The sequence below is a fragment of the Triticum urartu genome, chromosome 7A, assembly GCF_056163025.1.
Source record: "Triticum urartu cultivar PI428250 chromosome 7A, HENAU_Tu73, whole genome shotgun sequence".
NCBI lineage: Eukaryota > Viridiplantae > Streptophyta > Magnoliopsida > Poales > Poaceae > Triticum > Triticum urartu.
In genome coordinates this window covers 715621924-715635452 of record NC_141879.1, presented here as the reverse complement: position 1 = coordinate 715635452, position 13529 = coordinate 715621924, and the positions used below count along the sequence as shown (strand labels likewise).

General features: G+C 54.9%; 2 protein-coding genes and 2 pseudogenes across 3 annotated transcripts; 2 read left to right on the top strand and 2 right to left on the bottom strand.

Annotated features, from left to right (window-relative positions):
- Nucleotides 1-227: 227 nt before the first annotated feature.
- LOC147962090 (uncharacterized) lies at nt 228-835 on the top strand (annotated as a pseudogene).
- Nucleotides 836-1034: 199 nt separating this feature from the next.
- On the top strand, nt 1035-4065 carry LOC147962089 (APETALA2-like protein 4). Of its 2 annotated transcripts, XM_087534604.1 has the most exons (11): nt 1035-1769; nt 1902-1927; nt 2030-2060; nt 2159-2246; nt 2336-2481; nt 2599-2643; nt 2765-2868; nt 2960-3087; nt 3198-3356; nt 3454-3537; nt 3703-4065. In XM_087534604.1, the coding sequence occupies exons 1-11, from the start codon at nt 1390-1392 to the stop codon at nt 3877-3879; spliced, it is 1368 nt and encodes a 455-aa protein (XP_087390730.1). In that variant the 5' UTR covers nt 1035-1389; the 3' UTR covers nt 3880-4065. The 2 variants fall into 2 exon arrangements, with proteins under 2 accessions (XP_087390730.1, XP_087390729.1); XM_087534603.1 differs by having other exon boundaries at nt 1042-1769; nt 3454-3797.
- A 3091-nt stretch (nt 4066-7156) lies between these two features.
- On the bottom strand, nt 7157-9247 carry LOC147962088 (uncharacterized; annotated as a pseudogene).
- A 147-nt stretch (nt 9248-9394) lies between these two features.
- MUG3 (MuDR family transposase) lies at nt 9395-12687 on the bottom strand. Its single transcript, XM_087534872.1, has 2 exons — nt 12275-12687; nt 9395-11994 (listed from the first exon to the last, which is right to left on the bottom strand). The coding sequence occupies exon 2, from the start codon at nt 11966-11968 to the stop codon at nt 9725-9727; it is 2244 nt and encodes a 747-aa protein (XP_087390998.1). The 5' UTR covers nt 11969-11994; nt 12275-12687; the 3' UTR covers nt 9395-9724.
- Between the last annotated feature and the right edge of the window lie 842 nt (nt 12688-13529).

Below are 13529 nucleotides of genomic sequence, written 5' to 3'. Positions count from 1 at the left end.
CCCGTCAGTGTCCCTCAAACGAAAAGGCTCCAATCGATCCAATCATAGTTGTTGCTAAGAATATGATTATATCAATGAAAAGACTATTACAAAAGTTAAGTGCCCAATGTGGATGGCAACATTCAGCTAGAGGTTACCCAAGAAGCTCACGCAAAATGGTTACTTGCTTCCATCATTACAAGGTAATTAACCATATCAATGAGATGTTGGATGGAAGCATAGTTGAGATGAATAATCGATTTAGTGAAACTTCCACGCGGTTGTCAAAGTGCATTGCTTGCTTTGATCTTAGAGACTCATTGAGAAACATTGATCACGATAAGATAGGTGAGCTTGCATATATTTACTCTATTGATTTCTCTTCACAAGAGCATTTCTCTTGACTGATCAACTCAACATTTATATTGACGTTATGAAAAGAGCCCTGAATTCTTGGCTTGTGACTGTTTGAGTTGTTTTGTTCTCAAGTTGGTGCAAACTAGACAACATTTGGTATTTTCATCGATTTATCACCTCATTACACTTGCGTTGATATTGCCGGTGCCAAAAAGTTCAGTTGATGGGTTTTTCGGTCATTAATGAACATTATAAAGACAGACCTTTGAAATAAGATGGGTGATGATTAGCTCAATGATCTTATGATTTGCTTTGTTGAGCGTGAGATATTTGCAAAATCAATGACATGCAGATTGTGTTACATTTCCATACTTTGAAGGAGTGTCGAGGCCATCTACGTTTTGAGAAATGCCTGTTTTTTTTGGAGCAATGGTTTTGTTTTTTCTCTGTTCTGAACTCCTCCAACGTCGAATCATCATGGGATTTTGCGCGTCCTTAGAATACGTGTTCATCTTTGATGCTCAAAAATTTCGGAGTTGCTTTCCTTTTTGCTATTTTATTTTTTGGGGGGATTTTACTGCTCACCCGGGGAGCATCGTGCTCGTGACAGTTGTGGATGCCGAACCGAGGGAGTGGTACATGAAAGACGGAAAGGGTCATGGGCGATGGTCTGGTGGATGGAGGGAAATATCCATGAAAAGAAGAGGCGTGGCATCGAGTGATAGACTGATAGCCCTGCTGAGAGAAATCTTTTCCTTCCCTTCCCTTTCCTCTGGCGGGCAGACACGCAGAGGCAGGCCGCTCTGCTGCCTCCGCCATCTGCATCGGCATCGGCATCAGCAGCTGCCCAAACACAAGCCCTGCAGATTCTTTATCACAGCGCCAGCAACTGCTCACACACACACTCGCACACAGAGCGGAGTGGACGTGACAGGGAGCTGCCACCAGCTACTGCTCTGCTTCTGCTTGGTATATACTCCATCACCATCACGTCCAAGCCATCCATCGATCGATCGGAGCCGAGGACGCGCGCGCAGAGCCGTAGACAGACACATGCACCCGGCCATGGCGTCGACGGCCACCGAGAGGCGAGCGGCCTTCTTCCACGGAGGAGACGAGGACGCGAGCGTGGAGGGAGGAGCTGGAACTGGCAGGGCGGTCTTTGGCGGCGGCTTCAGTGCGGCGCGGCCGTTCTTCGTCACCCAGCAGCTCTTCCCGACGGCGGCGGCGGCCGTGGCAACGGGGACGGCGACGCAGCAGCAGGCGACGGAGCGGTGCGCCGCGGTCCCGGAGCTCGCATGGAGCGGGGCGGCTGCGCACTGGGCCCGGCCGCCGTCGAGGACCAAGAGCCGGCGCGGGCCGCGGTCCCGGAGCTCGCAGTACCGCGGCGTCACCTTCTACCGCCGCACCGGCCGCTGGGAGTCCCACATCTGGTATGCCCCTTCCAATCCATGGCGGCAGCAAGCTCCCAAGATCATTACGCAAACCATCTTCTCTCGATCTTTCTGCTTATGTACTAATTATTATGCCTCTGCGTCTCTCATCTGTGTTTCTTGGATCTGCAGGGACTGCGGGAAGCAGGTGTACCTGGGTGAGTTCTTTCTTCTTCCATGTTGGTCTACTGATTCCTCAATGCTCTGTTCATAACTCTCTTCTTATTTTTCCTTTTCCTTTCTTTTTTTGTTTTCTGCAGGAGGATTCGACACGGCGCAGGCTGCTGCAAGGTTAACCAACCAGCAATGCACATTGGTTTTTTTGTCTTGAGAAACAATAAGATTTGAAGAATAAAAATCTCAAGAAGATGAACTTCTCTGAATTTCAGGGCGTACGACCAGGCGGCGATCAAGTTCCGCGGCGTGGAGGCCGACATCAACTTCGTGCTGGACGACTACAAGGAGGACATCGGCAAGGTGACCATCTGCATCTTCCTCGTCAGCAATGTCTGCTTTGTTTTCTGACAACGACGGCATGCTGTTGATCTTGCTGGCTGCCATGGCAGATGAGCATGTTGAGCAAGGAGGAGCTGGTGCAGGTGCTGCGGCGGCAGGGCGCCGGGTTCGTGAGGGGCAGCTCCAGGTTCCGCAGCGTCACCCTGCACAAGTGCGGCAAGTGGGAGGCCAGGATCGGCCAGCTCATGGGCAAGAAGTGAGCAATCTACCTTCTCTTCATATGATTCGTCAGGGCATAATGTGTTTGAGCTTGTCAATTCCCCACAGATATGAACATGAAAAGATTTAACTGATCTTGTGCTGATCATTCCAGGTTCGTGTACCTTGGCTTGTATGACACGGAGATGGACGCTGCAAAGTATGCAATCTCCTCCCTGTTTCTTCACTGATGCTCATTCTGTTTTTGTGCCACGGATGATCTTATCTCATGTTTGCTGATGATTTCCGTCCCTGTGCTGTGTGATTGACTGGATGACCAGGGCTTACGACAAGGCGGCACTCGACTGCAGCGGCGAGGAGGCGGTGACCAACTTCGAGCCCAAGGCGGCAGCGGCGGTGTGCGACGGCTCACTCGGCCTGCAAGGTGAGCTCCCTGACTGACGACAACAAACTCATTTTGGTTGCAGACTTGGCTTGTTCTGAAAATGAATTATTGTTGGCATTGTTTGTTATAGCTTGGGGCGGCGAGCCTGATCTTGAGCTCAGCCTGGGCTGCTCCAGCGGTGGCGATCCCTCCATGGTCACCAGCGGCGACACCCCCCACACCGCAGCCGTGCCGGGCAGCCGGAGGACGAGCCTGACGGTATGCCTAGGACGCACTGAATTCTGTTGTTGCACATTGTTGCTAGCTACACATGACTGAGTTGCTTCAGGCACTGACACTGAAACTGAAACTGTTTGTTTGGGGACCAGTTCGAAATGCCGGAGGAGGAGGAGGCGACGGCGCCATGGCACCCCGGCAGGAACAGGAGCATCTGGATGAGGCCTTCGCCGACGTCGATAACACCGGCGCTGAGGTTCCCGGAGGCCGATCACTGCTCCACCATCCCGCGCAGCAGCATGCTCCAGATGGTAAAGTGATACAGTAATAAACCTGTGATCAATAATCCCCTGACTGAAACAGCTTACTGACCAGCCCAGAGCATCATGTCGTGTGACCGTTGAACAGGGCCAGATCGGCGGAGGCGGCAGGGCAGAGCCACACATGCTCGGGTGGCCCACCGGCGCCGGCGTCGATCGTTGGCAGCCGTACGCTGCCGAGGCAGCAGCAGCATCATCAGGATTCCCGCCGGCGCCGGGGCTGGGAGGAGTCCAGCGGCTGAACCACCACCGGCCGGTCAGCAGGGAGCAGCTGTGGCGCTGAGCGGCCACCGAACTGCAGCATTCCAGCGTCGCCGTAACATGTTTTGGGAAGAAGGAACCGCCGTTACCCTCCGGCGCGCCGCCGCCAGGTTTCTGCCCTTTTTGTCAGGTTAGCAGGCCGACGCGCTGCCGTCATGGCCTGTGCATGGCCGGTCCGATCCCGGTGGCGCTTAGCCGTAGTATATCCGTAGAGAAAGCGACGAACGCTGTAGCTCCAAGGACCTTGTGGTGATATGCCCAGCAGATCTTGTCAAAACCTGATGATGCCTTAGTTGGAAAGTGATTGTGCAAAATTCCCTTAATTGATTCTGTTACACATCGGGTATACATATAGAGGGAGAGAGAGTCCCGAGAGATGTGGCACGCAGGCCCTCAGATCCTACAATCTAGGATCGTTACAACATGCCAATATAACGTTACAAGTGGTACAAAAATACACAACTCAACACCCCCTTCAGCCGGAACTCCATTGGGAAGGATGTTCAGGCTGGACCGAAAATTGGTAAACAATGGCGAGGGCAGGCCCTTGGTGAAGATGTCGGCATATTGGGAGCTGGAAGGCACATGCAAGACGCGCACTTCGCCAAGAGCCATCCGATCCTGAACGAAGTGTAGATCAATCTCAATGTGCTTGGTTCGTTGATGTTGGACCGGATTGCTCGCGAGATAGGAAGCACTGATGTTGTCACAATATACCACGGTGGCACGTGTCGGAGGAACCTTGAGCTCATGAAGAAGGTGCCGGAGCCAACAAGATTCAGCCACACAATTTGCAACACCACGGTATTCAGCCTCGGCACTGGATCGTGAGATGGTGGGCTGCCTCTTGGATGACCATGAGATGAGGTTTGCACCAAGGAACACACAAAAGCCGGAAGTGGACTTGCGCGTATCCGGGCACCCGGCCCAATCAGCATCGGTGTATGCAATGAGGTCCTTGGAAGGAGACCGAAAAAGCTGAAGACCATAATGGGAGGTGCCTTGTAAGTAGCGGAGAATGCGCTTCACAAGCTGCATGTGTATGTCACGAGGAGCATGCATGAATAAGCAAGCTTGTTGGACGGCATATGTGATGTCCGGGCGTGTGAGGGTAAGATATTGTAGGGCGCCGGTGATGCTACGATAGTGGGTCGGATTAGAGAGGAGATGGCCTTCATGGGAGGAAAGTTTAGAGCTTGTGTCAATCGGGGTGGAAACGGGCTTGCAGTTGAGCATGTTGGCGCGTTGAAGAAGCTCTAGTGTGTACTATTGTTGGCATAGGAAGAGGCCGGACTGGTTGGTAGTAGCATTGATGCCGTGGAAATGGTGCAAAGTGCCAAGATCAGTCATGGCAAACTCCCGCTTGAGAGAGGTGATAATGTGGGTGAGGGTGTGAGGAGAGCTCGCGGTGAGGATGATGTCATCCACATATACAAGAAGGTAGGCAAGGGAGTTACCATGGTGGAGGATGAAGAGGGAGGTGTCACTCTTGGATGCCCGAAACCCAAGAGATAAGAGGAAGGCTTGGAAGCGCAAAAACCACGTCCGAGGAGCTTGCTTAAGACCATAGAGTGACTTGTGGAGAAGACACACATGGTCCGGCTTGGAGGAGTCCACAAAACCAGCCGGTTGCGAGCAATACATAGTCTCATTGAGCTCACCATGAAGAAATTCATTCTTGACGTCAAGTTGATGGATGGGCCATGAATGAGAGGTGGCAAGACTCAAGACCACCCGAATAGTTGCTGGCTTGACCACCGGACTGAAAGTTTCATCATAGTCCACACCCTCTTGTTGTGTGAATCCACGAACGACCCACCGTGCCTTGTACCGTGCCAAAGACCCATCCGTGTTGAACTTGTGCCGAAAAATCCACTTGCCCGTGACCACATTCGCACCTGCAGGCTTAGGGACCAAAGACCAAGTGAAGTTGTTCATTAATGCATTAAACTCATCTAACATTGCTTGACGCCAATGGGGATCCTTGAGAGCGGATTTATACGTGGGAGGAATGGGTGAGATGGTGGAGGAGGCGTCAGCAAGAAATAGCCGTTTAGGCATTAAGTAACCGGTTTTGGCACGGGTGGTCATGCGGTGTGCATTGTTGGGTGGCTGTATGGGAATGGCATGGGGTGGAAGAGGTGGCGAAGGCGTACTGGGGGGGTGAGCGGGTCGAGGAGGATTCAGTGGGACCAGGCGAGGCGACAGGAGTTGGACCAGATGAAGTGGCCAGTGGCGAGGCGCTGGGAACAAGCGAGCCAGGGGCGGGAGTGGGCGTGCGATCCGAGAGGGATGCGGCGGGACCGGGCGAGGTAGGTGGGGTGGTTGGTGCGTGATCCGATGGGGATGCGGCGGGACTGGGTTGGTTGGATTCGATGGTGGGCTCGTGATCCGAGGACGATGCGGACGCGGGGGACGAGGGAGTGGGCGCAGCGGGCGGCGTGGGAGGAAACGGTTGGCTGGGGGCGGAAGCTGATGGGTGGTGGGGTCCAGGCGGGGTAGGTGGGATGGATCCAGGGAAGGCGAGGCTGGGCAGGCGGGCTGCATGGGGATCGTTTGTGGACGTAACGGTGGTGTGGTCCGGCGTGCTTCCCGTGTATGGAAAAATTGTTTCATCGAATATAACGTGGCGAGAGACGATGACGCGGCGGGTGGCGAGGTCAAAGCACCGGTAACCCTTGTGCTCAAGGGCATAGCCAAGGAAAACGCAGCGGGACGACCGGGGGGCGAGCTTGTTGGCCATGGTGGCGTATTGGTTCGGGAAGCATAAGCAGCCGAAGACACGAAGATGGTCATATGTGGGGGCAACACCATAGAGGGGATAATGAGGTGTGTGGGGCGCAATGACACGCGAGGGACGCCGGTTGAGGAGGTATGTGGCCGTGTGTAGGGCTTCAACCCAAAAGGGTGGTGTGAGGGTGGCTTGAAGAAGAAGGGTACGCATGACATCATTAGTGGTGCGAATCATGCGTTTCGCCTTGCCATTTTGGGGGGAAGTATGGGGGCAAGAGAAGCGATAGGCGATGCCGTTGGAGGAGAAGAAGGCGCGAAGAGATGAGTTGATAAATTCACCACCGTTGTCACACTGCATGCTTTTGATGATTACATGGAATTGGGTGTAAATAAACATAAAAAAGCGTTGAAGAACCGTGGAAGTTTCAGATTTGTGGCGAAGTGGGAAGGTCCACGAGTAATGTGTAAAATCATCAAGCACCACAAGATAGTATTGGAAACCAGAGAAGCTGACAACAGGTGACGTCCATAAATCACAGTGTATTAAATCAAAAGGGGCATAAGTTTTGCTAAAGGAAGAGGGAAATGGTAAACGAGGCTGGCGGCCAAGTTGGCAAGCAGTACATGGCGAGTGAGGATCCTTATTACAATCTAACGAAAAATGTTGAGACATGGAAGAAAAAGTGTGAGCGCCGGGATGCCCAAGGCGACGATGCCACAAGTCCGCGGGTGTGCCGGCGAGGAGAGCGGACGCCGGCGCCGGTTTATTGCCAATGAAGGGGTAGAGATCGCCATGGCTAACGGAGATCATGAGAACTCGTCGAGTGCGAAGATGCTTCACAAGAAAACCACACGGGTAAAACTCAATAGAGCAAGAATTATCTTTAGTAAATTTACGAACAGAAATGAAGCTGGTGACTACGTTTGGGGAGACAAGGATGTCAGTGAGACGAAAATCATGAGGGGAGAGGGTGGTAGAGCCCGTGGCAGTGACAGGAAGATGATGCCCATTACCGATAACAATGCTAGAAGGTAAATGCGAGAATGAAGAACTCAACGAGGTCAGGTTACCTTGGGTGCCTGTCACGTGCGAGGACGTGCCACTGTCGAGATACCACTCGGGAGCCGGTGGTGTGGCGTAGCCGCCGTTGGTGAAGGCGGCGTTGAGCATGGTGAGGTGGTCCCATGAGGGCTGGGCGTGTGGCGGCTGGTAGTATGGAGTGGACGGCACCGGCGAGGGCGTGAAGGCAGGGTAAGCATGGGCGTGAGCACCGGGTCGGGGCCCAAGAACGCCGGCGGCGTTCGGCGGGATCCAGCCAGGGCGGGGTGTCGGGAGAGCCATCCCGTACGGGGCGAAATACCCCGTGAAGGGATAGAACTGCGGTGCCTGCTGACCGCGCCCGGAGTGATCGCCGCGTCCACGGCCACGCCCGCGCCCGCGCCCGCGCCCGCGGCCACGGTCACCACCGTCGCCAGAGCGGTCACCACGCCCGCGACCAGACGAGTTGGACAGCGGGTGAGGGGCGTCGGGGGCGCGATCGTAGGAGCGATCGGCCGCACGGTCGCCCGAGCCGCGACCGCCAGAGGAGCCGGCCGAAGAACCACCGCCTGAAGAGCTGCCGCCCGCCATGGCGAACGCGGAGGCGCCTTCCTCCGCAGCGCGCTATGCCTGCGACTCCTCCACAAGGACAACGCGAGAGAGGACGGTGTCGAAGGGGAGGCCCTGGTCGCCGAGGACGACACGGATGGTGTCGAGCCGCTTGTCGAGGCCATGAAGAAACTGCGTGGTGAGATCCACCTCGGTGACGGCGTGGTCGATATCGGCGAGAGCGTCGGTAAGGAGTTTGAGACGGCGGGCGTACTCCGACACCGATAGATCACCCTGCTTGAGGTTACGGTATTGGCGGTTGAGGATCATGAAGCGGGCGTCGCGATTGGCGAGGAAGAAATCTTTGATCTTGTTCCAGAGGGCGTAGGTGGTGGTGGCTCCAACAACGTGGTCACACATGGTGTCCGAGAGAGTGGCATAGATCCACAGAACGATGTGGGCGTCAAGCTCAAGGTACTGGGACGGAGCATTGGGAGGTGGAGGGTGGTCGAGGAGGTAGGAGACACCGTAGCGAACCAGGACCATCAGGAAGAAAGTCTTCCACTTGTGATAATTGTGATCGACAGGGTGGAGAAGAAACTTAATGTGGTTCGTGATGTGATCACGGAAAATGGGATGTGGAGCGGCGGGGGCCGGTGGTGGCGCAAGGGAGGAGCCGGCGGTGGTGAAAAGAGGGGCGAACTGAGAAGTCGGGGCAGGGGAGGAGCCGCTGAAGAGGTTGGGGGACGTGCCGAAGACGAAGGGAGGGTTGGTCGAGGCGGTAGCCGGGGAGGTGCCGGCGGCAGGCGCCGAAGAGGAGGAGGAGAGGGTGCCCGGCGACGTGGCCGAGCTCGTGGCGACGGAGGAGGAGGAGTCGTCCGCGGCCATGGAAAGAGTCCTGGCGACTGATACCAAGTTGGAAAGTGATTGTGCAAAATTCCCTTAATTGATTCTGTTACACATCGGGTATACATATAGAGGGAGAGAGAGTCCCGAGAGATGTGGCACGCAGGCCCTCAGATCCTACAATCTAGGATCAACACAACTCAACAGCCTTCAGTAGAAATTTCAATCTGGGTGATGATGATGGATCTTGCTGAATGAATCTGCCAATCTGGTCACTTTTGGGATGCATCAACTTCCCAGAATCATCATCAGTTGCTGCCCTGTTTCCTGCAGATTTTCATGTGGAACTCTGTCACTTCACTTCACAGGTAAGACCTGACAAAACACATCAGGATCAACAAGACTCACTCAACACCATAAACGATGATGAATGAATCCATACTATACAGGTATACCAGCAAACAAGAAAACACAAGGATCAAGAAAATGCAGCAGCACCACAGCTACAGCATATACACATGGGAGCAAAAGAAACACATCACAATGTAGATGCAGAAAGAACTGGAACATGTATGCTTCACCACAGGTTGCACAACCAACATCAGGGTCCATTCCAGTACGTGCCATTTGATTCAGGGGTCACATACATAATTCAATCGTTCCATGGAGCAGCCAGCTCCTGCCTGAGCACACATAATTACTCTTATATTTTCCCTTGGTCTAGACTAGCAGGGCAAGCATAAGTTAACGGCATTATTATTAAATCACCATCATCGTCGCGGCTAAACCAACAGCAGTATGTAACCTAGCACTGTATAACCAAAAAGGAACACTAATCTGCAAGCAGGAAGTTTGCATAATAGGCGCCAACTTCTAACTTGTTCTTCTTCATTCACACCACCACCAGCAGCAGCAGCTGTGCCTCGGAAGCTCATATGGGAGCGGCGCAGGTGGTCCTGAAGTGGCCCGTCTGGTTGCAGCGGCTGCAGTGCACGACCCGCTTGACCCGGCCCAGGTCCTCCGCGCGGACCCTCGTCTTCCTCGGCCGCCCGGGAGGGCGAAGCGACTTTGGCGGGTTGATGATCACCTCCAGCCTGTCCTCGGCGGGCTGGCCCTCGTTCCAGAGGGTCTTGTCCGGGATCGGGTGTATGGTCTGCGAGTAGGTCTTGCGGTACGTCGCGACCGTGAAGCAGCTCTCCGTGTAGCGGTGCACGTTCTGCCTGCACGAGAGCAGCGCCGCCACGCCGTGGGAGCACGGCGCGCCATACAGCTGCCACCCGCGGCACAGGCAGCACCTGTTGCGGATGTCCACCACGTTCGTCCCCTCGTGGGGCGAGATGACCTCGAACTCTGCCTCGTTCGCGCGGGCCACCTGGAAGCCCCGCGCGCGCTCGATGGCCTCCTGCACGCGGCGCTCGGCCGTGGGCACGAGGATGGTTGCCCACTGCATGCTCGCTTCACGCCGCTCGTTGAACCACGTCATGAGCTGCCGACGAAGGACCTCCATCATCTGATTTATGGGAAGGACAGACGCGTCCAGTATCCAAGAATTCATCGACTCCATGATATTTGCTGTCAGGTGACCATATCGTATCCCCTCAAAGTAAGCGGTGGCCCAGAGGCGAGGAGGAAGGCGTCGGATCCAACAAACAGCCTCTTGTGATGTGTCCTCTATCTCTAGCAGCTTAGTTTCAAACTCTATCACAGTCAGCGCATTGGCAGCTTCCCAGAGAAGGTTGACAAGCACTGAATTGTTGAACTCTTTCCGGAAAGTTTCACTGACATGGCGCATACAGAACCCATGGAATGCAGTTGGGAAGTTGAAATCGACTCCATCAACAATACCCTTGCGCCTGTCTGACAAAATTGTGAGCCTCGGCATGTTCTCTGTGTTCTTCTCCAGCAACTCATGCAACTCAGACAAAAACCATATCCAGTTCTCATCTGTTTCCTCATCAACCACACCAAACGCCAGAGGAAACAGAGCACCATCACCATCAAAAGCAGAGGCAAGAAACAAGGTACCAAGATACTTGTTTTTCAGAGTAGTTCTATCAAGACCAATGAGCGGACGGCATGCATTTACAAAACCATATATCGACGCATAGAACGATATGAAGAGCCGCCGGAAGCAGTTATCATCTGGGTTCCCATAGACCCTAGCGATGCTTCCTGGGTTTGTTCTTTCCACCTGCCTACAGTACTCAGGCAGGATTCGGTATCCCTCTTCAAAAGACCCTCGAACTGCTGCCATGATCCGCTCTTTCCCTCTCCAGGCTTGCTTGTACGATAGTGTGATCCCATGTGACTTGTGTATTTCTTCCAGAATTTCCTTAGGCTTGCAGTGTGGATTCTCTCGCAGCCTCTCTTCGACTGTACTTGCAACCCACTGAACAGATGCCTGCTGGTGGCCAAGATGGGTTATCCCCACACAAGTATGTTTGTCAAGTATGGTCCTGATGGAGAAAGTGGGCACTCCAGGAAGCTTTGCAGCGTGGATTCGCCACGGGCAGCCCTCAGCAGCACACTTGGCAGTGAAGCGTGTCTTGTCAGACTTGACCGTCTGAATCTCGAAGTGGCAGGCAATGGCAGTGTTGCGGATAGCCCTGCGGCAGCTCATGACATCCGGGAACTCCTGCCCCACCACAAGCTGAAACTCGGTGCTCACAACCATCATCCGCGACTGGACGACTGGGGCAACGGCAAGAGGGCCCTGCGAGTAGTCATCGCCCGGCTCGAGGGCAAGGTCGTGGGCTTGCTCAAGCGAGAGATGATCAAGATTATCGTCCTCGCCGAGGGGATGAGGCTCGGTGAGCGCCAAATCGCCGAGATCATGGTGGTCTTCCCCGTCGTCCATCGACTCGTCCTCATGCCCTTGCCCCAGAGCAAGATCACTGGTGTGGCCATGGTGGTGGTCGTGCCTGAGGACGAGCTGGCCGTCGTGGTGGTGGCCGAGGACGAGATCATGATCATGCTCGTGGTCGTGCGACTGGCCGAGGACGAGATCGTGGTCGTGCGGATGGCCTAGGCCGAGGTCGTGGCTGTGGCCCAGGCCGAGCACATGATGATGGTGGTGGTGATGATGATCCTGCCCGAAGTCGTGGTGGCTCTGCCCCAGCGCCAGCTCCGCGGCGTCCTGCCCGTGCCCAAGAACCAGCTCGTGGTTGGCCATCATCAATCTTCACCAGGGGGACTCCGCAGCTGGTCAAACAAACAGCCGAATCAGCAACGCACGCGCAATCAATCATCAATCAATCAGTCAGCGGAAGAAATTGATGCGGGACACTCGAAATCCGCCGTCTTTCCCCCACAATTCAGCAATCAGACCCGCGGACGAACAGATAAACGGAGACAGGGGAACGGATCTAGATTCTAGACGGCGCGCACACAGAAATCGCGAAGGTCTGGGAATTTCTCTCTCTTTTTTGGATCGTCGGGTCGGTGGGACTCAACCAATCGATGGACGGGAGCAAGCTCGTACCTTGAGACCCAGTCAATGGCGGCCAGGGGTTGCGGGCGGGGCGGAGGCGGCAGGCCCGCGATGCCGTCGCGACGGGGGAGGACGGGGACGGCGATTGCGGCGACGCGCGCGCGCGTGTGGGGGCGGGCGGGCTGAGGCGTCGGAGGCAGTAGGGCACGCGCGGCCGCCCCGGGTCCGGTCGGGACAGGGCCGCCCCGGCTTGCGACGAGGGCGGGGGAGGGGGACGGCGATAGACCGCGGCGACGCCGAGTGAGGGGCGGGTGGGAGGGGGGGGGGGGGGGGGGGTTGAGGCGTCGGCGGTGGGCGGCGGCGGCCGGCGGCAGTAGGGCACGCGGGTCGGGATTCAGAGGGGTTGGGTGGTGGTCAGGGGCTCAGGCGAGGGAGGAAGAGGAAAGGAAGGCTGAGCTGAGCCTGAGCTGGGAACTGGTTTGGACCCACCTGACAGATAAAATTTCCACCTAATCGCAGCGAATTGGGCAAATATAACCGCTTACCTGTAAAACAGTTGACAAGGTTTTTTTTTTACATCTCGGCGCACCTGAAACACGTGGCATAATGGCACTTGGCTGCTGATATGGAGGGACAAGACTCGGCATGAGGGCATCATGCTAGTGTTGGTGTCATGACCGGTGTCCATGACACCTTGCCCTCGGTGGCCGCGCACTTTCTATGGGCCCGTGGTCTGCTTCAATATAGTCGCACAACTCTACTCACGGGTGGACGACACGTATAAGTCAATGCCAACTGCCTGCAAACGAACTATTTGAGCTCTTCGAAAAAACTTACCTTGAAAGTAATGGACGATCTCTTTTAAGAGGCCATCCGAAACTATTACCTTAAATATTTGTTTTGTTGCTCGATGGCTTTTGTCAAGTTAGGTTTGTCGCTGGAAGGGTTCGATATAAGGCTTCACGTCTTTCTTTCCTCTTTTCCAAGGTGACTAGGACAAGGTCTTCTTTCCATGGATCTTCGCCGGTAAATCTGTGGACTCACTCCCCCTCTGCCTTTCACTCTGGTGGCCGTTGGTGGGGAGGAAACTCTTGATGCCTAGGCCCTAGCTAGTAGAGATGTTAGATTTTTAGTCTTCGCGGGGACAGTGCTCAGGCGAATGGTGGCATTTCTTCTTCGTGTCAGTCTTACGAGCTTCAATCTTCCTTAAGTTTGTCTGTCGAGACGAATTAGATGGAGCTCCGGCATAGTTTTTTGCCTGCTACTTGGGCTAGCGAGGCCAGGGTTTCTCACAGTGCATACGCGA